This window comes from Macaca fascicularis, chromosome 7, assembly GCF_037993035.2.
Source record: "Macaca fascicularis isolate 582-1 chromosome 7, T2T-MFA8v1.1".
NCBI classification, from domain to species: domain Eukaryota; kingdom Metazoa; phylum Chordata; class Mammalia; order Primates; family Cercopithecidae; genus Macaca; species Macaca fascicularis.
The window spans coordinates 143,541,242-143,567,026 of record NC_088381.1 but is presented as its reverse complement, the minus strand read 5'-3'; the positions used below and the strand labels follow the sequence as shown (position 1 = coordinate 143,567,026).

Here is a 25,785-nt window from a genome sequence, read left to right as displayed (position 1 = left end):
CTCTGCCTTTTCATGAGGGCAGAGAGCCAGTGTGACAGCTTTGTGTATCCTGAGCTCTTGCCTGGCATCCAGGAAAAAATCAGATGGCACACATGAATTGAAGGATAGTAAATGCAAAGGATTTTATTGCCGATAGAAGTGGCTCTCAATGGGAAGGGGAGCTGGAAAGCAGATGGAGTGGGAAGGTGTTCTTCCCCTGAGGTCTGGCTGTCCCCGGCTGGACTCTTCTCTGAAGTCCTGCTGTCCAGCCATCCCTCTAAAGTAAAGCTGCTTCTCTCTGATGTCTGACTACTTCTTCTCTCCTTCTCTGCTCTCTGTCAGTGGAGCCTGAGGGTTTTAAGGGTACAGGATGGGGGTTGGCCAGGGGTGGTTTTGGAAGAGGCAACATTCCAGCAGGAAAACCGGGATGTAAAGTCTCACTTTGGGCTGCAATTTCAGGCTTGAGGGTGGGGTCCCTTTTCTGCCTGGAATTTCTCTGCCTCCTGTCCCTATCATCGGCCCATGCCTGGCCCTCTGGGAAGTTTCCCACTTAGTAGGAAGAAGATGTGGAAATGGAGGGGAGGTGGACAAGAGGAAGGATAAGGAAGAAGGAGAAATAGACAAACCACCAGAAAACAAAGGCCAGTGGTGGAACAGAGCCAGCAAGTACACAGGCTTGGGAATGCATTCTTCAGAGCATAAAGGCTGGTGTGGATAATGGCAGCAGGGGAGCAGGGATTCCAGCTAGAAGGGAACACCTCAAAAGCAAAAGTATCTTTTGTTCACATGGTGGTGGTTAAATATACACAATTGTTGATTTTTAAGCAATTTTTAACTGTATAGTTCAGCAGCGCTAAGTACGTTCATATTATTGTGCAACCATCACCTCCATCCATTTCCAGAATTTTTTTCATCTTCCCAGTCTGAAACTCTGTACCCATTAAACAGTAACTCCCCATTCTCTCCTTCCCTCAGCTTCTGACAATCACCATTCTACCTTCTGTTTCTATTAATTTGACTACTCCAGGTAACTGTGGTGTAATAAAAATATTATTTGGTCTTTGTCCTCTGTTCTTGGTATAGAGCTACAAAAATTCTTGGAATTTCCTGAGTGATAGGAATATCTCATCATTTCCTAAGGGGCCCCTTTCCAAGACACCAATGTTTATGCTAATGAGGTGACGTAGGGAGCGCTCCTAGATAGCCTCAGGAGGGGGCTGATCACCAGAAAGACCAGAGATTAGAACTTGGAAATGTACAGCTCCATCCCTTTACCCACTCCAGGGAGTTTATGCTAATGAGGCAACATAGGTAGCGCTCCTAGGTAGCCTCAGGAGGGGGCTGGTCACCAGAAAGATCATGGATTAGAACTTGGAAATGTACAATCCCATCCCCCTGCCCACTCCAGGGAGGGGAGGGGAGGGGAGGGGGCTAGAGACTGTGCTGGATAAAATCTCTGGAACAGTAGAGTTTCAGAGAGCTTCTGGTTGGTGAGCACATCCAGGTGCTGAGAGGGTGGAAGCATAGGGCTTGGAAGCTCCACAACCCCCATCCCCATTTCCTGCCCTATGCGTCTCTTCCATTTGGCTGTTCATGAGTTGTATCCTTTATGATAAACGAGGAAATGTGAGTAAAGTGTATAATAAACTAGGAAATGTGAGTAAAGTGTTTTCCTGAGTTCTGTGAGCTGTTATAGCAAATTAAACCTGAAGAGGAATCATGGGAACCCCCAATTCACAGCTGGTTGGCCACAAGTTTTTATACATTTCACTGCATATAACAACATATATGTATATATTTCATTGTACCTAGATATACATACAAACACACATACACCACATTTTATTTATTCATCTGGAAGCACAGACACTTGGGTTGGTTCCATGTTTTACCTATTGTGAATAATGCTGCTATAAACATGAGTATACAAATATCTGTTCAAGTTCCTGCTTTCAATTTTTTTACCTAGAAGTGGAATTGCTGGATCACACGGTAACTTTATTTTTAATTTTTTTGAGGTGCTTCCCTGTTGTTTTCATAGCAGCTGCACCATTTTACATTCCCACCAGCAGTGCAAAAGAGTTCCAATGTCTTCACATCCTTACCAACACTTTTGTTTTTAAATAAAAGCCATCCTAAATAGGTGTGAAATGGTATCTGACAGTGGTTTTGATTTGTATTTCCCTAATGTCGAGCATCTTTTTAGGTGCTATGACCATTTGTACATTTGTTAGCTCATTTTTAAATTGGATTGTTTGTTTTTTTTGCGATTGAGTTGTAAGAGTTCTTTATACATTCTAGAAATTAATTCCTTATCAGATATATGATTTGCAAATATTTTCTCCCAAATATGGGTGACTTTTTTAGTCTGTTAATAGCATCTTTTGATGCATCAACATTTGACATTGATGTAGTTTAATGTTTTCTTTTCTTTTAGTACCTCTGCTTTTGGTATCAGATCCAAGTAATCTTTGCCAGAACTAACATTGTAAAGCATTTCCCCTGTTTCCATCTAAGAGTCTTATGGTTTTAGCTTTTATGTTTAAGTCTTTGATCCACTTTTGAGTTAATTTTTGTATATAGTATAATGATGTTACTGGAAAGGGGTTCCAATACAGATCTCAATAGAGGTTTCTTGGATCTTACACAAGGAAGAATTTGGGAGAAGTCCATAAAGTGAAAGCAAGTTTATTAAGAAAGTAAAGGAATAAAGAATGGCTACTCCATAGGCAGAGCAGTGGCATGGACTGCTCAGCTGCTTATATTTATTGTTACTTCTTGATTATATGCTAAACAAGATGTGGATTATTCATGAATTTTCTGGGAAAGGGGTGGGCAAGTCCAGGAACTAAGGGTTTCTTTCCTTTTTAGGCCACATAGGGTAACTTCCTGATTTGCTACGGCATTTGTAAACTGTCATGGTGCTGGTGGGAGTGTCTTTTAACAGGCTAATGCATTATAATTAGCGTATAATGAGCAGTGAGGATGACCAGAGGTCAGTTTCATCACCGTTTTCGCTTTCGTGGTTTTGGCTGGCCTCCTTACTGCATCCTTTTATCAGCAAGGTCTTTGTGACCCGTACCTTGTGCCAACCTCCTATCTCACCCTGTAACTTAGAATGCCTAACCTCCTGGGAATGCAGCCCAGCAGGTGTCAGCCTCATTTTACCCAGCCCCTATTCAAGATAGAGTCGCTCTTGTTCCAACGTCTCTGACAACGCAAGGGTCTAATTTCATATGGTTATCCAGTTTTCCCAGCACCCCTTATTGAAAAGGCTGTCTTCTCCTCATTGAATGGTCTTGACACCCTTGTTGAAAATCATTTGACCATATACCCAAGGGTTGATATCTGGACTCTCTATTTCATTGGTCTATATACCTGTCTTTATGCCAAATACAACATTGTCTTCATTACTGTAGCTTTGTAGTAAGTTCTGAAATCAGAAAGTGTGAGATCTCCGATGCTGTTCTTCTTTTTTGAGTTTGTTGTGGCTATTCAGGGTTCCCTGAAATTCCATATGAATTTTAGGGTAAGGATTTTTCTATTTCTATGAAATCCATTACTGGGATTTTGACAGGGATTACATTAAATCTATATATCGCTTTAGGTAGCTTTGACATCTTAACATGAAGTCTTCCAATCCATAAACACAGGCAGTCTTTCCATTTATTTATATCTTATTTAATTTCTTTCAGCAACATTTTGTAGTTTCCAATACACTTGACTTTTATATCCTTGGTTTATTCCTAAGTATTTTATTTTTTAATGCTATTGTAAATTGAATTGTTTCTTAATTTTTTGGGAGGGGTGTTGTACATTGTCAGTGTATAAAAATGAAGTTGAGTTAAAGCAGGTTAAAATGTTGCAAATTCCATGTATTCATTTTGCAGAGGAGAACTGGGGACTGGATGCACAGCATGGGGGAGGAAATGGGGCAAAGGTGAGTTTAAAAGTCATGAAATTTCCTATGGCTTTGAATGTGTCTTTTTCTTGGTTGGGTGGGCTTGGTTGCTGTAGATCTTTGACTTCCATAGCTTCTCAAAAGAAGTTATTTTAGCCACTTCCTAGTTAACATTTCTGTGGGAAAATGAGGGCCTGGAGCTTTCTAGTCCACCATCTTGCTGACATTCCTCTCCACTGCCTAAGTCTTAGACCCAAAGAGTATATCCCAAGGAGACAGTATGGAGCCAGAGTGGTCAGAGCAGAGCCAAGGCTGGGAGGTAACAAGAGACAGGTTAAATAGGAAAAGGCAGGGAGCGGAGGTCTGGAAATTGGAAACCGAAGACTTAGACTTAAGTCCGTGAAATTAACAAGCAACTGTAACAATGCCTGGCAAGGCAACAAAGCCAAGGCATGCCCTGAGTGATAGCTCATGCCTATAATCCCAGCCCTGTGGGAGGCAGAGGCAGGAGGATTGCTAGAGGCCAGGAGTTCAAGACTAGCCTGTGCAAAATAGTGAGACCCAGATTCTACAAAAAATAAAATAACTAGCCAGGCATGGTGGCACACACCTGTAGTTCCAGCTACTCTGTATGCTGAGGCAAGGATCACTTAAGCCCAGGAGTTCGAGGCTGCAGTGAGCTGAGATTGTGCCACTGCATTCCAGCCTGAGCAACAGAGCAAGACTCTGTCTCTAAAGAAAAATCACTTTTCTAAAGAAAAATCATTTTCAAGATTAGGTTATAGAGAAAAAAAAAATAAAAAGCCAAGGCAGAAGCCAGGCCAGGCCAATCTGAGCTTCTTCCAGTGCACTGGATTGAATGTCAAAGAACCCAAAGGATGTGGAGCATATGCATGGTTTCAGCTCATATCCCATTAGGGCTCCTCAACTCCCCAACCCTAAGGTCTTCAGGAACTTTTTCAGTACCTTAGGTGAATCAAAATCATAAGCCCCAGCCCAGCCTCTGCCCTCAGTCTGAAGGGTGAGTGGCCCAAGCTCCCACTACTTCCCACTGAACCCAACATACAGCAAACATATCATAAATCGATCCTAACCAGCTGGGTGCAGTGGCTCACACCTGTAATCCCAGCACTGTGGGAAGCCAAGGTGGGAGAATCACTTGAGGCCAGGAGTTCGAGACCAGCCTAGGCAACGAAGCAAGACCTCATCTCTACAAAAAAAGAAAAAGAAAAAAAAATCAGCCCTGAGAAGAATATGGCTCCAAGCAGGCAGTCTCTTCCCATGCATGCTGCTCTTTCCTCCTGGTGGTTTCAAAAAGTTTCTGATCATGAGCCTCATTTGGGAGGCCAGTTGAAGATATATAATGCTGGCTGGGTGTGGTGGCTCACGCGTGCAATCCCAGCACTTTGGGATGCTGAGACGGGCAGATCACCTGAGGTCACGAGTTCGAGACCAGCCTGGCCAACACAGTGAAACCCTATCTCTACTAAAACTACAAAAATTAGCCAGATGTGGTGGTGGGCACCTGTAATCCCAGTGACTCAGGAAGTTGAGGCATGAGAATCACTTGAACTTGGGAAGTGGAGGTTGCAGTGAGTCGAGATTGCCTCACTGCACTCCAGCCTTGGCGGCAGAGTGAGACTCTATCTCAAAAAAAAAAAAAAAATAGAATACCGATACTGGGCCCCTCTCCTAGATAGTTTGGTTAAGAAAGTCTGTGTGGGGCCCCAGACGTCTGTATTTTCATTTAGCCCCATGGATGAGGCAAATCACCAACCACTTTTGGAAGTTCTGGGCTAATCCCCCAAGCTGAGACACTAGCCTCTGACATTGTTTCCACCTGCCCACATGTTTGGTGAGAGTTTTTCGAGGAAGGAGAAAGCAGAACTGAAATTCAGTTCCATGCAACCTTTCCCAGAAGTCTCAAACTGGCTGCTACTTCTTTTCTTTTTTTTTTTTTTGAGATGGGTCTTGCACTGTAGTTCAGATTGGAGTGCAGTGGCATAATCGCAGCCCACTGCAGCCTCAATCTCCTGAGCTAAAGCAATCCTCCCACCTCAGCCTCCTGAGTAGCTAGGACTGCAGGTGAGCTCCACCAAGCCCAGCTAATTTCATATTTTTTGTGGAGATGGGGTCTCACTATGTTGCCCAGGTTGGTCTCAAACTCCTGGGCTCAAGCAGTCCTCCTGCCTCAGCCTCCCAAAGTGCTGGGATTACAGACATATGCCACCATGCCTGACCTTCAAACTGGCAATTTAATCTGATGCAGTTTTAAGACATAAAATACATTTTTTAAAAATGAAATGCATTAGTTACCAGTATTTAAAAAACAGATTTCACAAGCCAGATACAGAAGGACAAGTATGATTCCACTTTTACGAGGATCCTAGACTAGGCAAATGTATAGGAGCAGAAAGTAGAATAGAGGTAACCAGGGGATGTGGGGGTGGGGGGGACAAAGGAGGAGTTATTGCTTAATGAGTGCAGAGTTTTTATTGACGATGACGAAAATGTTTTGGGTATAAATAGTGGTAATATTTACACAACATTGCAAATGCATTTAATGTCACTGAGCTGTACACTTATGAATGGTTAAAATGGTAAATATTATTTATAGTTTATCATGATTACAAAATACAGGTTTCACACAAAAATCTGGATTTCTGATTTCTCTTCAAAGAAAAAAAAAATGAAGATCTGACACCACCGAGTCATGCTTTGTATATATCAATGACTGGTGGGAGCTGAAGCAACTGCTGCCTTTAGATAGGATGCACTGGGACCCCACCACACTCCAATGTCACTTTTACTAGCCCTGCTTCAGCATTTATATGGCCTGGATGGCCCCCATAACCATTTCAGAGGGTGGTCCCAGACCTACGCCGTCTACCTTCAGTTACTGCTAGCCTTGTTCTCGGCTCCCAGCCCTTGTCTACTCTCCTCCAATGCACAATAGGAGGCTAGAAAGTAGACAGTCATGCTTTTCCTCCCTGGCTGTCTGAGTATAGACCACCATCATGAACGGTACATAACTATTGGCACTAGAAAGTTCATGACCAGCTGACAACTTCAGAGGAAACAAATGGTCATTGATATCCTTCATCCCCGGAAGGCAACAGTTGCCTAAGACAGAAATTTGGGAAAAACTAGCCAAAATGTACAAGACCACACCGGATGTCATCTTTGTATTTGGATTCAAAACTCATTTTGATGGTGGCAAGACAACTGGCTTTGGCATGATTTATGATTCCCCGGATTATGCAAAGAAAAATGAACCCAAACATAGACTTGCAAGACATGGCCTGTATGAGAAGAAAAAGACCTCAAGAAAGCAGCGAGAGGAATGCAAGAACAGAATGAGGAAAGTCAGGGGGACTGCAAAGGCCAGTGTTGGTGCTGGCAAAAAGCTGAAGGAGTAAAGGTGCTGCAATGGTGTTATCTGTGGCCATTGTGGATTTCTCATGAGAAGATTAATAAACTAAAAACTTTCATGTGAAAAAAACAAAAACAAACAAAAAGTAGACAGTCATGTGAGCAAGCACTCTGTGTGCTGTCAATAGCTATAACAATCAATAGAAGTGAACAAAAGGGTTTCCCTTCACCTCTGCAAACTTCCCTCAGACCTTGAAAGACCTCTGACATCATGAGATCCAAAATGACAATGCTGGACTGCAACATACCCAAGTGGCCATGACTTTGAAACAAGACTAGGCTGACCACAGAGTTTATGACTGTGACTCCCAAGTCAGCTTCAGAAATTCTCAGCCTCTCTGGGTGATAACATATGATCAGCCAGTCCAGCAAACACAACCTCCTCAAGGCTGGAGTCACTTTCTAGAGCCCTTCTTTATCTGCTAGGATCTGATTTCCACTGCTGAAATACTATCATTGTTCTAGACCTGGGCTATCCAGCTGGTTATGTTTATCCAACTAGTTAACCCAGGGGCCATTGCTTACTGGGAAACGTGGGCATCTATAAGTATAAAATATACATCAGTTTCCAAAGACTTAGGAATGAATGTAAAATAGCACATTACTAACTTTATTATATTGACAACTTGTTGAAATGATATTTTGGGTACATTGGGCTAAATAAAGTATAATCCTACATATAACTACAGTTTGAATGTGTCCCCCAGAATCCATGTGTTAAAGACTTAATCCCCAGTGTAACAGTGTTGAGAGCTAGGGTCTTTAAGAGGTGATAATGTGGCTGGGTATGGTGGCTCATGCTTGTAAACCCAGCACTTTGGGAGGCTCAGGTGGGAGGATCGCTTGAGCCCAGAAGTTCAAGACCAGCCTGGACAACATAGCAAGACCCCATCTCTATCAAAAGTAAAAAATTAGCCAGGTGTGGTGGTGTGTGCCTATAGTTCCAGCTACTCTGGAGCCTAAGCAAGGGGATCACTTGAGCCCAGGAGGTTGGGGCTGAGGTGAGCTGTGATCATGCTACTGTACTCCAAGCTGGTGACAGAGTGAGACCTTGTCTCTTAAAAAAAAAAAGAAAAAAAGAAAAAGAAAGGTGATAATGTGATTATTGCAGGACTGAACTCATTATCATGAGACTGGGTTTGTTACAAAAGTCAGTTTGTCCTCTCTCATTCTCTCTGACACCCATGTGATGGCTCCTGCCATGTTATGATGCAGCAAGAGGGCCCTCACCAGATGCGGCCCCTCAATCATGGGGTTCCCAGCCTCCAGAACCATAAGCCAAATTAATTTCTGTTCAATGCGTATTACCCAGTCTGTGATATTCTGTGATAATAGCATAAAACTAAGACAGAAAATTGACACCATGAAGTCGTCTGATGCCATAACACATACCTGAAAATGTGGAAGTGGTTTTTGAACTGGAAAGGGGTAGAAGGTGGAAGAATTTGGAGGATCAGGAGAGAAAAGTCTGCCATGAATGGAGTATTAAGGGCAATTCTGGCAAGGGCTCAGATGAAGAAAGAACTTTAAGAAGAGCCTAAAGCTTCTCAGGGATTACAGAAGTGGTCCTAATCAGAATATTGGTAGAAATATAGACAGTTACAGACAGCAAAGACCATTCTGATGAGGTGTCAGATGGAAATGAGAAACAAGGTATTGGAAACTGGGGTAAAAGCCATTCTTGTTATCTACTGCAGAGAACTTGGCAGGATTGCGTCAGTGTCTTAGGAATTTGTGGAAGACAGAACTTAAGAGTGATGAAGTAGGATATCTGCTAAAAGAAATTTCTAAGCAAAACATTGAAGGAGCTGTATTGCAACTTTAAAGCACATGTAGTAAAACGTGAGAGGAGAGAAATGACTAAAAGATGGAATTTGTAATGAAAAAGAAAGCAGAGCAGAAAGATTTGGGAAATCTGAAGGCTAGCCATGTAGACTGAAAAGGTGTCCGTAGGAGAAAAACACCAAGCAATCATTTGCTAAAAAAATTAGTACAGACAGAAGGCAACCAGGCCTATACATCAAGACAATGGGAGGAAAACCCTGAAGACATTTCAGAGACTGTCTAAGCAGGCTAGGGCCTTGAGGACAAGTGCTATGGTTTGGACATGATCTGAGTTTGTCCCCACTTAAACTTATGTTGAAATTTGATCCCCAGGGGGGTCGTGTTGGGAGGTGAGGCTTAGTGGGAGGTATTTGGATCATTGGGGGGAGGATCCCCCATGAGCTGATCTCATGGAAGCAGGTTCTCACTCTCGCAAGACGAGATTAGTTCCTGCAGAAATAGATGAGTTCCCATGATAGTGGATTGTTTTAAAGCCAAGAGATCCTGTGGGTTTTGCCTCTTTGCATGTGTCCACTTGCCCTTTGACCTTCTCAGTCATGTTATAATGTAGCATGAAAGCTACAACCCCCGGCAGGCTGCAGGCATGCCCTTGAATGTCCCAGCCTACAGAACAGTGAGGTAAATAAACCTTTTCTTTACAAATGACCCAGTCTCCCAGTCTCAGGTATTCTGTTATAACAACACAAAATGATCTAAGACAGACAATTTGTACCAAGGAGTGGGGTCATCCGTAAAGATACATAAAAATGTAGAAGCAGCTTTGGAACTGGGTAATGGGCAGAAGTTGGAAGAGTTTGAAGAAATAGGCTAGAAAACACCTAAATTGCTGTGAACAGGGCATTAAGAGTAATTTTGATGAGGGCTCAGAAAAAGACAAAAAGATGAGGGAACGTTTGGAACTTCTCAGAGATTGGTTAGATGGTTATGACCAAAATGCTGATAGAAACATGCACTGTAAAGGCCATTCTGATGAAGGAAAGTAGTGTGTATTTGGAAAGTAGAACAAAGGTCACCCATGTTACGCCATAGCAAAGAACTTGGCTGCATCACGTCCATGCCTTAGGGCTTTATGGAAGACCAAACTTATAAGTGATAACCCAGGGCATCTGGCAGAAGAAATTTCTTTTTTTTTTTTTTTTTTTCCTTTTTAAAGATGGAGTTTCACCATGTTGGCCAGGCTAGTCTTGAACTTTTGACCTCAGGTGATCTGCCCATCTTGACCTCCCAAAGTGCTGGGATTACAGGCATGAGCCACTGTGCCTGGCCTAGGCAGAAGAAATTTCTAAGCAGCAAAATGCTCAAGACACAATGTGGTTACTTTGACAGCTTACACACAGCAAAGGAGTGACCTAAAGGTGAAATGTGTAAGAAGCAGAGCATTAAAATTTAGAAAATTTGCAGCCTGGCCATGTGGTAGAGAATGAAAGAACATTTTCAGAAGAGGAATCTAAGGGTGCAGCCAAGAGACCTTTTGCTAAAGAAATTAATTCTGATAGAAGGGAACCAGGTACTAACAGAACAATGGAAAAAAGGCCCTGAAAGTATTACAAAGGTCTAAGGCCATTCCTCCTATCACAGACCCAGAGGCCTAGGAGGACAGAATGGTGGGATACCACTGCCCTGAGCCACCTCAAGATGCTTCTCCTAGCTGCTCTGGCCAGGGCAGCCATGGCCCAATAGCCCCAGGTACAGCTTGGACCACTGCTCTGCAGAGTGCCAGCTGTGGGTCTTGGTGGCATCCATGTCCACACAGTACTATTGTGCATGCATGTGGAATTCAAGAGTGGTGGGCATAGCAGCTTCCACCTAGATTTCAGATGATATATCAAAAGCCTGGGAGCAGGCCCAGCACAGTGACTCATGTGGAGGCTGAGGTGGGTGGATCACTTGAGTTCAGGAGTTCAAGAGCAGCCTGGGCAAAATGGCAAGACCTCATCTCAACAAAACAAAACAAAACAAAACAAAACAAACAAACAAACAAAATTAACCAGGTGCAGTGGTGCATGCCTATAGTCCTAGCTATTTGGGAGGCTGAGGCTGGAAGATCGATTGAGCCTCAGAGGTCAAAGCTGCAGTGAGCTGTGATCACACCACTGCACTCCAGCCTGGGTGACGGAGTGAAACCCTTTGTCAAAAAAAAAAAAAAAAAAAAAAAAAAGGAAAAAAGAAAGCCTGGGAGCCTAGATAGAAACCCGCCATGGGGGAGAGCCACCACAGACAGCCTCTACTAAGGCAACGTCAAGCAGAAATGTGAGGCCAGAGCACAGGAGTCTTCTGCAAAGAGTCTTCACTAGGACAATGCCTAGTGGAGCTACAAGGGCAGGGCCACTGCAAGGACCCCAAAATGCTAGAATCACTGGTGGCATGTGACCTCAGCCTGGCTAAGCTTCAGGCATTTGATTCCAACCTGTGAGCACAGTCATCTGGGCTATGTCCAGCAAAGCCATGGGGAAAGGGATGCCTGAGGCATTGGGAACCCACTCCTGGCACCAGTGTGCCCAGGATGCAAAACATCAATCCAAAGGAGATTATTCTGGAGGTTTAAGATTTAAAGTCTGCTGGCCAGGGCTTGGTGTGGCTCATGCCTATAATCCAGGCACTCTGAGAGGCCAAGGTGGTAGGATCACTTGAGTGCAGGAGTTTGAGACCACTGTGGGCAACACGGCGAAACTCTATCTCTACAAAAAAAGACAAAAATTAGTTGGGTGTGGTGGCATGGCCTGTGGTCCCAGCTACTTGGGAGGCTGATCACTTGTGCCCAGGTGGCAGAAATTGCAGTGAGCCAAGAACTCACCACAGCAGTCCAGCCTGGGTGAAAGAGCAAGACCCTATGTTTGAATGGTAATTTTACCCAATGCCTGTGCAACCATTGTATATTAGAAGTAAACAACTTGTTTTAGAGTTTATAAGCTCATACCTGGAAAGAATGTGCCTTGAGTTTCAGATGTAATTTTGGACTTTGGACTTTTGAGTTGATGCTGAAACAAGTATATTAGTCCATTCTCACATTGCTATGAAGAAATACTGGAGACTGGCTAATTGATAAAGAAAAGAGGTTTAATTTGCTCCCAGTTCTGCAGGCTGTATAGGAAGCATGATGCTGGCATCTGCTCGGGTTCTGGGAGGCCTCAGGAAACTTACAATCATGGCAGAAGGCAAAGGGGAAGCACACACATCACCTGGACAGAGTAGGAGCAAGAGAGAGACAGAGGGAGGAGGTCCTGCACTCTTTAAACAACCATATCTCATAAGAACTCACTATCACGAGAGTAGCGCCAAGGAGACAGTGCTAAACCATTCAGGAGAACTTTACTCCCATGAGCCAATCACCTCCCACCAGGCCCAACCTCCAATATTGGGGACTGCAATTCAACATGAGATTTGGTGGGGACACAGACCCAAACCATATCAACAAGTTAAGACTCTTGGGACTATTGAGATTGAATGACTGTATTTCGTATGTGAAAGGACATGAGTTTTGGAGGTTAACAGCAGAATACTATGGTTTGGATATGATTAGAGTCTATACCCATGAAAAGTCATGTTGAAATTTGATTCTCAATAGAGCAGTGTTGGGAGGTAGTGTCTGGTAGGAAGTGTTTGGGTCATGTGGGCAGATCTCTCATGAATGGGTTGGTACTGACCTCACAGTAGTGAGTTGTCACTCTCATGAAACTGGATTGTTCTCAAGGGAATGGATTAGTTCCTAAAAGAGTGGGTTGTTATAAAGCTAGGATGTCCCTAGGTTATAACTCTTCACATGCATCCACTTCCCCTTTGACCTTCTCTGCATGTTAGGACACAGCACAGAAGCTCTTGCCAGAAGCCAGGGCCATGCCCTTGAACTTTTCATTTTGCAGAACCATGAGCTGAATAAATCTCTTTTCTTAATTACTCAGTCTCAGGCATTATTATGGCAACACAAAATCGACTAAGACAGCAAGGTTTCCAAATAGTCACCATGGGACCTCAGCATTCACTATCCAGAGCTGCCTCGGAACTCTGCTCCCTGCATTCTGGCACAGCATTCCTTGGCTACCCCAGCCATGGCTCACGTGGTCCCAGGTGTGGCTTGATCTACTTCTCTAGAAAGTATAAACTATAAACTTTGGCGGCATCCGCATGGTGCTAATCTGCAGGCGCATATAATGCAAGAGCTATGGGGCCATGGTGGCTTCCATCTAGATTTCAGAGAATGTCATGAACAGCTTGCGGGCTCAGGCAGAGACTTGTTTTAGGGGCACAGCCACTGCAGAGAGCCCCCACAAGGGTAATGCCTAGTGGAGCCATGGAAATGTGGCTATCACCAAGACTCCAGAACTGTAGTCCAGTGTGCAACACTGGACTGAGAGAGTTGCAGGCATGAGACTCCAACTGTGAGAGCTGCTGGGTGGACTGAGTCCAGCAAAGCTGTTAGGGCAGGGCTGCCTGAGGCCTTGGGGGCCCAGTCTCTTCCCCAGTGTGCCCTTCTTTGACATAAAGTCAAAGAAGACTATTCTCTAGCTTTAAGGCGTAATGTTGTTTTCCCTGTTGAGTTTTGGATTTACTTGGGACCAGTTACCCTTTTCTTCTTGCCTATTTCTCCTTTTTGGTACGTGAGAACGTTTATCCTATCCCTGTCCCACCATTGTATTTTGGAAGCATATAACTTGTTAGTTTTGGGGAGGTGTTTTTGAAACAGGGTCTCTCTCTCTCTCTGTCACCCAGGCTGGAGTGCAGTGGCATGTTCACACGGTTCACCGTAGTCTTGACCTCCCGGGCTCAAGCGATCCTTGTACCTCAGCCTCCCGTGTAGCTCAGACTGCAGGCATGTGCAACCATGCACAGCTTCTTTTTTTAAAAAAATGTTGTCCCGACTGGCTCTTGTTAATTTCACAGGTGCAGAGGTGGAGAGGAATTTGTCTCATTATGAACTGTGCCTTGAGTCTCCCTCATATTTGATTTAGGTGAGACTCTAGAATTTGGGCATTTGAGTTGATTCTGGAACAAATTCAGACTTTCAGGGCTATTTAGATAGAATGAATGTGTTTTGTCCATGAGAAGGACATAAAATTCTGGGGGCCAAGGAGAGAATACTACGGTTTGAATGTGTCCCTTAAAGTTCATGTGTTGGGGGGCCAGGTGCAGTGGCTCACGCCTGTAATCCAAGCACTTTGGGAGGCCGAGGCAGGGGGATCAGTTGAGGTCAGGAGTTCAAGACCATCCTGGCCAACATGGTGAAACCCTATCTCTCCTAAAAATACAAAAATTATCTGGGCATGGTGACAGGTGCCTGTAATCCCAGCTACTCTGGAGGCTGAGGCAGAATTGCTTAAATCCGGGAAGCAGAGGTTGCAGTGAGCCAAGATCCTGTCTGTGAACTCCAGCCTGGGTGGATAGAATGAGACTCTATCTCAAAACAAAAACAATAACAACAGCAAAAGTTCATGTGTTGGAAAACTAACTCCCAATGTAACACTACTGAGACATGAAACCTTCAAGAGGTCACGAAGGCTCTACCTTCATGAATGGATCAGTGTCATTAGAATGAGGGTGGGTTTGTCATAAAAGTCAGTTTGGCCCTCCGTTGTACTTTCTTAAACATGAGATGCCATCCACCATGTTATGACGCAGCAAGAAGGCCATCACCAGATGCTGGTCACTTGGCCTTGGACTGCCCAGCCTCTCAAACTGTAAGCTAAATAAATTTCTGGTCATTACAAATTACCCAGTCTGTGGTATTCTGTGACAGCAGCATAAAACAAATTAAGGCATTTACTGAAACCAATTTCACCTTTTCTTTTTACTTAAAACAAATTTACATCTTTAATGTGGCTACTAGAAAACGTAGTTACATGTGACTTGCATTTGTGGTCTGTGTCATATTTCTATCAGACAGTGCTATTTTAGACAGACAGCTGTGGTTCTATAGAACTGGTTCTGTAAAGTGGCTGTACTCACTTCTAAAAGTAAACTGATTCTCTCCTATTCTATTTCTAGATTGCACTGTGCTATGAGCTACCCAGAGGTCCTGGCGAAGTCCCCTCACAACCTCCATCCTATAGGACTCTCACCTGGGTTAGGACTGACCTCGAATATCTTTTTTAGACCTACATCTGTCTCATCCAGTACCACCAAGGAAACAAGGTTTTCTTTTGACCCTTGCAGGATAACAATGTGTGGGTATCACTTAAAAGCCCACACAGCTCATTTTCCGGTGAAACAATGCTACAAGTGTTGCTAAAAATTCCAGGCTGTTACTAACTGGGGGCAACTGGTCAGAGCATACCAAGAAAAGGGAAGGGCCTCAGTTGTATTCTCCAGGCTCATCTTCCCTCTCTCACCCCAGCTCTGGATTCACTGGTTTCTTCCTGCTAGAGGTTCCACCCTCACCTTCTTGACAATACAATGGCTGTGCTAGGTTAGAAGAGGCAGTATCAGCCCTCTAGCAGCAACTTCAAAAAAGAAGGCAAGTGCTAAGCCCTCACGGCCTACACAAAACTGCTGGAAACTATCACCAATAACCCTGGAGACACGGGGAAAAATTAAATCCTCAGAATCTGCCTTTTCTTTCTTTCTTTCTTTTTTTTTTTTTACATATATGCTTGATCCACAAGAAATACTGACCTACTGCGAGTGGCTTTGAAGGTGGAACTAGGTTTAAATTTCTTTTTTACTATTCAGTAGCTATAGGACTCTGGATAAAGTTGCAAGATTTATCTGGATCTCAGTTCCCTCTCCTGCAACAATGGGGACAATTTCACCTACTTCACAGAGTTGTTGAAAGGATTAAGTTAAATAATGGATGAAAAGTACCTTGCATAATAGTAGGTGTTTAATAGATATTGGCTTCCTCTACCTTCTTCACCCCTTCCCATAGCAATTAGGTAAAGAAAATGCTAAAAACCCCAAGGAGAACTGAAAATAAATCCTCTCTGCTATGATCTGCTTAGTTGTTGTGTGTGTGTTTGTTTTTTAATATAATCTGAATCTTGGCTCCTGGTACAATTTTTTAAAACCTGGTATAGTATCTCTTCGAAGGCAAGGATTATCTTTGCCGCCCTAGCACACTGTCTTGCAAAAGCTAGATAAATGCTTGTCGAAAGGAAGAATGTTGGATTTTATGCAAGCAGAAGGTAGTGCTCCTGTGGAGTATGTAAGAAGCATTTGAAGAGAGAGGTCAGAATTACCGGAGTATAAGGGTTATAGTGATCTGTGCGGTCAGGGTCAAAGTGAGGTGACTACCTTCCTGGTAGTAAAGATGAACAGAGGGAAATTTGCCTTTGGAGAAGTTTTGTAAAGTTTCTGTTTGAAATGAAAAATTTCCAAATGAAAGTTTATATTTTCTAAATGAAATTAATAGATAGGAGAAAATAGTCCAATGAGAAGAACTGGGATTTGGCCAGGTGCGGTGGCTCAAGCCTGTAATCCCAGCACTTTGGGAGGCCGAGACGGGCGGATCATGAGGTCAGGAGATTGAGACCATCCTGGCTGACACGGTGAAACCCCGTCTCTACTAAAAAATACAAAAAACTATCCGGGCGAGGTGGCGGGCGCCTGTAGTCCCAGATACTCAGGAGGCTGAGGCAGGAGAATGGCGTGAACCCGGGATGTGGAGCTTGCAGTGAGCCGAGATCTGGCCACTGCACTCCAGCCTGGGCGGCAGAGCGAGACTCCGTCTCAAAAAAAAAAAAAAAAAAAAAAAAAAGAACTGGGATTTGTCAGGCCTCTGAGCCCAAGCTAAGCCATCATATCCCCTGTGACCTGCAGGTATACATCCAGATCGCCTGAAGCAACTGAAGATCCACAAAAGTGAAAATAGCCTTAACTGATGACATTCCGCTATTGTAATTTGTTTCTGCCCCACCCTAACTGATCAATGTACTTTGTAATCTCCCCCACCCTTAAGAAGGTTCTTTGTAATTCTTCCCAACCTTGAGAATGTACTTTGTGAGATCCACCCTCTGTCCGCAAACCACTGCTCCTAACTCCACCGCCTATCCTATAAGAACTAATGATAATCCACCACCCTTTGCTGGCTCCTTTTTCAGACTCAGCCCGCCTGCACCCAGGTGAAATAAACAGCCTTGTTGCTCACACAAAGCCTGTTCGGTGGTCTCTTCACACGGACGCGTGAGACATTTGGTGCCAAAGACCCAGGTCAGAGGGACTCCTTCAGGAGACCAGTTCCCTGTCCTCACCCTCACTCCGTGAAGAGATCCACCTACAACCTCGGGTCCCCAGACCAACCAGCCCAAGGAGCATCTCACCAATTTCAAATCGGGTAAGCAGTCTTTTCACTCTCTTCTCCAGCCTCTCTGGCTACCCTTCAATCTCCCTGTCCTTCCAATTCTAGTTCTTTTTCCTCTCCAGTAGAGACCAAGGAGACACATTTTATCCGTGGACCCAAAACTCCGGCGCCGGTCACGGACTCCGGAAGACAGCCTTCCCTTGGTGTTTAATCATTGCGGGGAGGCGGGGACGCCTGCCTGATTATTCACCCACACTTCATTGGTGTCTGATCTCCGCGGGGACGCCTGCCTTGGTCATTCACCCACATTCCCTTGGTAGCAAGTCAATTGCGGGGACTCCTGCTTTGGCTGCTCACCCACATTGCAGCCCAGGGCTGCTCCCACCCCCTTCTCCGTGTTTCTACCCTTCTCTTTAAGCTTGCCTCCTTCACTATGGGCAACCTTCCACCCTCCATTCCTCCTTCTTCTCCCTTAGCCTGTGTACTCAAGAACTTAAAACCTCTTCAACTCACATCTGACCTAAAACTTAAGCGCCTGATTTTCTTCTGCAACACCGCTTGGCCCCGATACAAACTCGACAGTAGTTCCAAGTGACCAGAGAATGGCACTTTCGATTTGTCTATCCTACAAGATCTGGATAATTTTTGTCTAAAAAATGGGCAAATGGTCTGAGGTGCCTGATGTCCAGGCATTCTTTTACACATTGGTCCCTCCCTAATCTCTGCTCGTAATGTGACTCGTCCCAAATCTTTCTTCTTTCTCTCCTGTCTGTTCCTTCAGTCTCCACCCCAAGCTCTGAGTTATTTGAATCCTTCTTTTCTACGGACTCATCTGACCTGTCCCCTTCTTCCCAGGCTGCTTCTCACCAGGCCGAGCCAGGTCCCAATTCTTCCTCAGCCTCTGCTCCCCCACCCTATAATCCTTCTATCACCTCTGCTCCTCACACCTGGTCTGGCTTACAGTTTTGTTTCACGACTAGCCCTCCCCCACCTGCCCAACTATTTCCTCTTAGAGAGGTGGCTGGAGCTAAAGGCATAGTCAGGGTCCATGTGCCTTTTTCTCTATCAGACCTCTCCCAAATCAGCCAGCATTTAGGCTCTTTCTCATCAGACCCCACTAAACATATACAGGAATTCCGATATCTAACTCTGTACTACAATTTAACCTGGAGTGACTTAAATGTAATCCTCACTGCTACCCTCTGCCCAGATGAACGGGAAAGAGTTTTTTCTCTAGCCCAGTCTCACACTGATAACCGCCGGCTTCATGAGCCAGACCTCCAGGAGGGCATTAGAGCAATTCCTCAATGGAACTATCAGGCAGATTCCCCAGGTATAGCTAGGCGAGATTACATGGTTTCCTGCCTAGTTGAAGGGCTTAAAAACGCAGCTTACAAAGCTGTTAATTATGACAAACTTAAAGAAACTACCCAAGGTAAAGACAAAAACCCAGCCCCATTCATGGCCCGCTTAGCAGCAACCCTTAGACGCTTTACTGCCCTAGACTCAGAGGGGCCAGAAGGCCGCCTTATTCTTAATATGCATTTTATCAGCCAGTCAGCTCCTGACATTAGAAAAAAGCTTCAAAAATTGGAATCTAGTCCTCAAACCCCACAACAGGAATTAATCAACCTCGCCTTCAAGGTGTACAATAATAGAGAGGAGGTAGCCAGACAGCAACGCATTTCTGAGTTACAGCTACTTGCCTCCGCTGTAAGACAACCCACAACCACATCTCTAGCATACAAGAACTTCAGAACATCTAAGCCACAGCTCCCAGGGGCTCCTTCAAAACATCCTCATGGACCTTGCTTCAAATGCCAGAAGTCTGGCCACTGGGCCTCAGAATGCTGTCAGCCCTGGATTCCTCCTAAGCCACGGCCTGTCTGTGCGGGCCCCCACTGGAGGTCAGACTGTCTGACTCACATCGCCGCTGCTCCTAAAGCCCCTGGAGCCCAAACCCAATGTTCTTTGGCCGACTCCTTCCCAGATTTACTCGGCTTAGCAGCTGAAGACTGACGCTGCCCAATCGCCTCAGAAGCCCCCTGGACCATCACAGATACTGAGCTTCAGGTAACTCTTACAGTGGAGGGTAAATCCGTCCCCTTCTTAATCAATACCAAGCCTACCAACTCCACATTACCTTCTTTTCAAGGGCCTGTTTCCTTTGCCTTTGTAACTGTTGTGGGTATTGACGGCCAGGCTTCTAAACCTCTTAAAACTCCCCAACTCTGGTGCCAACTTGGACAACATTCTTTTATGCACTCCTTTTTAGTTATCCCCACCTGCCCAGCTCCCTTATTAGGTCAAGGCATTTTAACTAAATTATCTGCTTCCCCGACTATTCCTAGGCTACAGCCACACCTCATTCCCGCCCTTTTACCCAGTTCAAAGCCTCCTTCGTGTCCTCCTCTCGAATCCCTCCACCTTAACCCACAAGTATGGGATTCCTCTACTCTCTCCCTGGCAACCAATCACACGCCCATTACTATCCCATTAAAACCTAATCACTTTTACCCCGCTCAATGCTAGTATCCCATCCCACAGCATGCTTTAAAAGGATTAAAGCCTGTTATCACTCACTTGTACCAGCATGGCCTTTTAAAGTCTATAAACTCTCCTTAAAATTCCCCCATTTTACCTGTCCAAAAACTGGACAAGCCTTTCAGGTTTGTTCAGGATCTGCACCTTATCAACCAAATTGTCTGGGCTATCCACTCCGTGGTGCCAAAGCCATAGACTCTCCTATCCTCACTGCCTCCCTCCACAACCCCTCCATAACCCATTATTCTGTTCTGGATCTCAAACATGCTTCCTTTACTATTCCTTTGCGCCCTTCATCCCAACCTGTCTTCGCTTTCACTTGGACTGACCCTGACACCCATCAGCCTCAGTAACTTACCTGATCTGTACTGCCACAAGGCTTCAGAGACAGCCCCCATTACTTCAGTCAAGCCCAAATTTCTTCCTCATCCGTTACCTATCTCGGCATAATTCTTCATGAAAACAACGTGCTCTTCCTGCTGATCGTGTCTGGCTAATCTCCCAAACCCCAACACCTTCTACAAAACAACAACTTCTTTCCTTCCTAGGCATGGTTTTGTACTTCTGCCTTTGGATACCTAGTTTTACCATCCTGATTAAACCATTATATAAACTCACAAAAGCAAATCTATCTGACCCTATAGATCCTAAATCCTTTCACCACTGCTCTTTCCGTTCCTTAAAGACAGCCCTAGAAGCTGCCCCCACACTAGCTCTCCCTAACTTATCCCAACCCTTTTCATTACACACAGCCAAAGTACAGGGCTGTGCGGTCAAAATTCTTACACAAGAGCAGGATTGCGCCCTGTAGCCTTTTTGTCCAAACAACTTGACCTTACTGTTTTAGGCTGGCCATCATGTCTCTGCAGCGGCCACTGCCACCACCATAATACTTTTAGAGGCCCTCAAAATCACAAACTATGCTCAACTCACTCTCTACAGTTCTCATAACTTCCAAAATCTATTTTCTTCCTCACACCTGACACATATACCTCCTGCTCTCCTCCACTACCTCTCAGCAAGCCGAACTCATTGCCTCGACTCAGGCCCTCACTCTTGCAAAAGGACTACGCATCAATATTTATACTGACTCTAAATATGCCTTCCATATCATGCCGTTATATAGGCTGAAAGAGGTTTCCTCACTACGCAAGGGCCCTCCATCATTAATGCCTCTTTAATAAAAACTCTTATCAAGGCTGCTTTGCTTCCAAAGGAAGCTGGAGTCATACACTGCAAGGGCCACCAAAAGGCATCAGATCCCATGGCTCAGGGCAACACTTATGCTTATAAGGTAGCTAAAGAAGCAGCTAGCATTCCAATTTCTGTCGTACACAGCCAGTTTTTCTCCTTCTCAGGGGTCACTCCACCTATTCTCACACTGAAACTTCCACCTATCAATCTCTTCCCACACAAGGCAAATGGTTCTTGGACCAAGGAAAATATCTCCTTCCAGTCTCACAGGCCCATTCTATTCTATCGTCATTTGCATAACCTCTTCCATGCACATTCCCGCCTTTTAGAACCTCTCATTTCCTTTCCATTGTGGAAATCTATCCTCAAGGAAATCACTTCTCAGTGTTCCATCTGCTATGCTACTACTCCTCAGGGATTGTTCAGGCCCCCACCCTTCCCTACACATCAAGCTTGGGGATTTGCCCCCACCCAGGACTGGCAAATTGACTTTAGTCACATGCCCTGAGTCAGGAAACTAAAATACCTCTTGGTCTGGGTAGACACTTTCACTAGATGGGTAGAGGCCTTTCCCACAGGGTCTGAGAAGACCACTGAAGTTATTTATTCCCTTCTGTCAGACATAATTCCTAGGTTTGGCCTTCCCACCTCTTCATACAGTCTCTTCATACCACCCCCAAAATTTTTCACTGCTCCAACACTTCACTATTTCATTTTGCTTTTCTTATTAATATAAGAAGACAGGAATGTCTGATAATGGACTGACCTTTACTAGTCGAATCACCCAAGCAGTTTCTCAGGCTGTTGGTATTCAGTGAAACGTTCATACCCCTCAATCTTCAGGAAAGGTAGAATGCACTAATGGTCTTTTAAAAACACACCTCACCAAGCTCAGCCTCAAACTTAAAGAGGACTCTGTCTTGAATAAAGCCCCAAAACTCGCCAAACAAACAAGTAATTATGCTAACCCCCTTGGACCCTCTTGGACACTCTCTAATTAGATGTCCTAGGTCTTCCCAATTCTTAGTCCTTTAATACCTGTTTTTCTCCTTCTCTTATTTGGACCTTGTGTCTTCCATTTAGTTTCTCAATTCATACAAAACCATATCCAGGCCATTACCAATCATTCTATACAACCAATGTTTCTTCTAACAACCCCACAATATCACCCTTTACCCCAAAACCTTTCTTCAGTTGAATCTCTCCCACTGTAGGTTCCCATGCCACCCCTAATCCCACTCGAAGCAGCCCTGAGAAACATCGCCCATTATCTCTCCATACTACCCCCAAAATTTTTCGCTGCTCCAACACTTCACTATTTTGTTTTGCTTTTCTTATTAATATAAGAAGACAGGAATGTCAGGCCTCTGAGCCCAAGCTAAGCCATCATATCCCCTGTGACCTGCATATATACATCCAGATCGCCTAAAGCAACTGAAGATCCACAAAAGTGAAAATAGCCTTAACTGATGACATTCCACTATTGTAATTTGTTTCTGCCCCACCCTAACTGATCAATGTACTTTGTAATCTCCCCCACCCTTAAGAAGGTTCTTTGTAATTCTTCCCAACCTTGAGAATGTACTTTGTGAGATCCACTCCCTGTCCACAAAACATTGCTCCTAACTCCACTGCCTATCCCAAGACCTATAAGAACTAATGGTAATCCACCACCCTTTGCTGACTCCTTTTTCAGACTCAGCCTGCCTGCACCCAGGTGAAATAAACAGCCTGGTTGCTCACACAAAGCCTGTTCAGTGGTCTCTTCACAGGGACCGTGTGAGACAGGATTACCAATCCTTTGTTAAATACACAGCCAGGACTGTACGTGCTTGGAAGATGTGAGACTGGGAGGCAGTGGTCTGGCTGAAAGACGTTTGCTTTAAATATTCCCATAAATATTTGTTTCGAGTATTTGGAGACGGCATTCAGGTTTACAACCTGCCCAGCTTTCTGGATCATAACCACATTGAGATGCAAAGAATGTGAGCTTCTCCTTCCAATAAGAAGGAAAGAGAAAAAGATTAAGACATGAACTACCCTTTCTAGGCCTTGGAAATTCAGAGTGAGATTTCTACTCCATCCTGCTGGACTTGGCTCCAAATCCCAGGCAAGGAGTTTGGCACAAAGCACTGTTCCCACTGTCCTGGCTTCAGCTGTGTATAAAACAAGGTAAAAACAGTGCCAAACACCACCAGGCATGGCTTTGCAATTCTATGCAGTAGAGGAGATACTGCACTCTAGGAAAGCTGGTTGGTCCAACTGAAAACACTGCCAAGTTCTGATGACACCAGAATAGTCTGATGCCCAGGGGCTGCTGCCAGAGAGCGAAGAGCATTCCTGAAGTTACAGGTCTAAGTTGGTGGACTGACACAGGTTCAGGAATGACACAGCAAAGGTATAGTATGTTCTAGAAGCATGCTTTCGGCTGGGGCAAGAGCAACTGTGATGAAAAGCTGAAAGAGCAGGTCCCCCTGCTTTTGTTTCCCGCCTCTCTTACAGCATCACAATCACTGCCTGTCACACCCAGTCACTGTCACCCAGAGTCACAAACACTGTTGGACAATCAGCAAATTACAGCCTCCCATACCCAATAGTTAGGTGCAATCTAACACACACCCCTGGGAACATTCACAAACTCTTCTACCTACCTGATTGCCAAAGACAGCCACCGAGCAGGCTGTTGAAACCTCATTAGCCCCAAACCAGACAGAAGCGATGCGGGAGGGCATGCCCAGGATGAAAACCTGGGCCACGGAGCAGATGACCTGGCCCACCACAGTGACTGGAAAGAGGTGTGGCTTCAGGCTGCCCAGCTTCACCCAGGCCCCCAGGCAGTTGAGAGCCGAGCCGGTGAGGGCAATGGTGCGGAGGCCGAACTTCTCCAGCAGCCAAGCCACTGGCAGGAGAAGAGGGATGTAGGTCAGCATGTAGCACATGGACAGCCAGTCGATGGCAAAGGCACTGACACCGTAGAAGTGCATGAAGATGTTATTGATGGAGCCGTACTGGATCCACTGAAAGGCGTTGCACATGGAGTAGCAGCTAAACACCAGGACCACGGCCCAACGGCGCCTGCTCACCTTGATCACGCTGAGGTCCTCAGGGCCCGAGCTACTGGGGTGAGCCAAGCCACTGGATTGGGCTAAGGCACTGGGGTGGGCCGAACTGCTGGGGTGGACAGAGACGCTGGGGTTGATGGAGACGCTGGGATGGACCGAGACGCTGGGGTCCGCTTGGAGTGCGGACTCCGGCGCAGGGGTGTCATCGCGCTCTTCCTGGCTGGGACCTTCATTCACCATGACCACAGTCTCCTCTGGAATCCCGGAGAAGTGGTGAGGACTCCGGCAGTCTTAAGGGATAGTGGCTTCCGCTGGTCTCTTAGAGTTGAAAGAACACTTGCCTATTCCAGAAGAAACAGAGACTCAAGGCTGCGTAAAAGCCTCAAGTGGGGCTTCCTGTGCTCACCCCCAAGCTCCTCCTCCCACTTTTGCTTGGGGCTGTCTGTTCCCACCCGCGGCGATCGTTGTCCCAAGGCCGGCCGCACACGCTGCAGCCGGCTCCGGACCGCTCCTGCCTTGGGTCTCCCCACAAGGCGTTCCTTGTGCAGGAAAAGTTCTCTCCTTGCGCAGCCACTTCGCCCGCAGAGTCCTCTCCGGGGCCAGCTTGGGGCCTCGCCCCGTCGGGCACACGTGACCGCCCCGCCCCCGTCCTGGCTGGTTTCCTCCACCCCCCACAACTCCACCCCCCACCCGGTGTCTCTTGCCTTCTCGAGCCCGGTCCGCCGGGCAGCGCAGTTGTTTCGCCACAGCTTGCGGGATGCATTCCTCCCCCACGCCCCGGGCGCCATGGAAACCGCCCGGTTAACCCCCACCCCTTGCACTGTCCCTCAAATTCATTTGCCACCCGCTGTCAGTGGACCCTGCAAGAATATCCGCCTTTCCGAGGTAATCCGCAAAATAGAGCATCCCCAGTGCCTGTCCGCATGCCCTGCACGCGTGCACCAAAGCCGGGGGCCACCTAAGTGTCCTGGGGAATTCAAGAGAGATTCCCTAACTTTCTTCCCCTTGGCTTAGGCTCCCAGCCCCTTGCTGAACTAAAGAAAGATTTGTAGATTCCCGGGCTGGTTGCGCTTCTGGGTTAAAGGGCAGTTGCAGAAAACTCGCTTTACTCGCTTCTTTCCCTGCGGACGTGGTTTTGTCTTGGGGAGGTTACATTTGAACCTGTTATGTGGGGCTATTATTTCCTGATGGATTCTGGGCGAAGACCCTAGGGTGGCGGGGAGGGAAAGGGGAGTTTGAAGAAGCTGTCCGCGGTTGTGTGATGGAACGCTTAGCGCAGAGCTGGCTCCGGGCTTGGTCTTGGAAGCGGTCTTTGACCTCAAGCAGCGCTAGTCTGCCACCTGCCGGTCCCAGCCCATTTCAAAGGGCAAACCCTCGACTCGCTGCACTGATCCTATTCTTGGCGAGGGATCCTGATAAGGAGCCCAAATTCTCCCTGAGTTCAAACAGCAGCTTAGCTACAACGAGGTGTCACTGTAGATCAAGGAACTCCACTTCTCTGTGCTTCAGTTTCTTCATCTGTAAATGGGAATGATGAAATAATAGTACCTACCTCACCGTGTTGTTTTGAGACTTGAATGAGTTAATACATGAACACA

At 45.6% G+C, this 25,785-nt stretch overlaps 1 protein-coding gene and 1 pseudogene across 19 annotated transcripts in view; one reads left to right on the top strand and one right to left on the bottom strand.

Annotated features, from left to right (window-relative positions):
• FLVCR2 (FLVCR choline and putative heme transporter 2) overlaps window positions 1-24,782 on the bottom strand; it is a 70,985-nt gene extending 46,203 nt beyond the window's left edge. For 16 of the 19 annotated variants that reach the window (XR_012416004.1, XR_012416005.1, XR_012416001.1 and 13 more), the window contains exon 1: window positions 23,777-24,782. Coding sequence is in view for 7 of the 19 variants with exons in the window: in XM_005561821.4 (XP_005561878.2) it covers window positions 23,777-24,427 (651 nt within the window). In the remaining 12 variants the exon portion in view is untranslated. Of the gene's footprint in view, window positions 1-19,530; window positions 19,621-23,776 lie in introns of those variants that run through there. The other 3 variants (XM_045397584.2, XM_073997911.1, XM_073997913.1) reach the window with 2 other exon arrangements.
• On the top strand, window positions 6,858-7,303 carry LOC123574705 (small ribosomal subunit protein eS24 pseudogene; annotated as a pseudogene).
• Window positions 24,783-25,785: the final 1,003 nt, after the last annotated feature.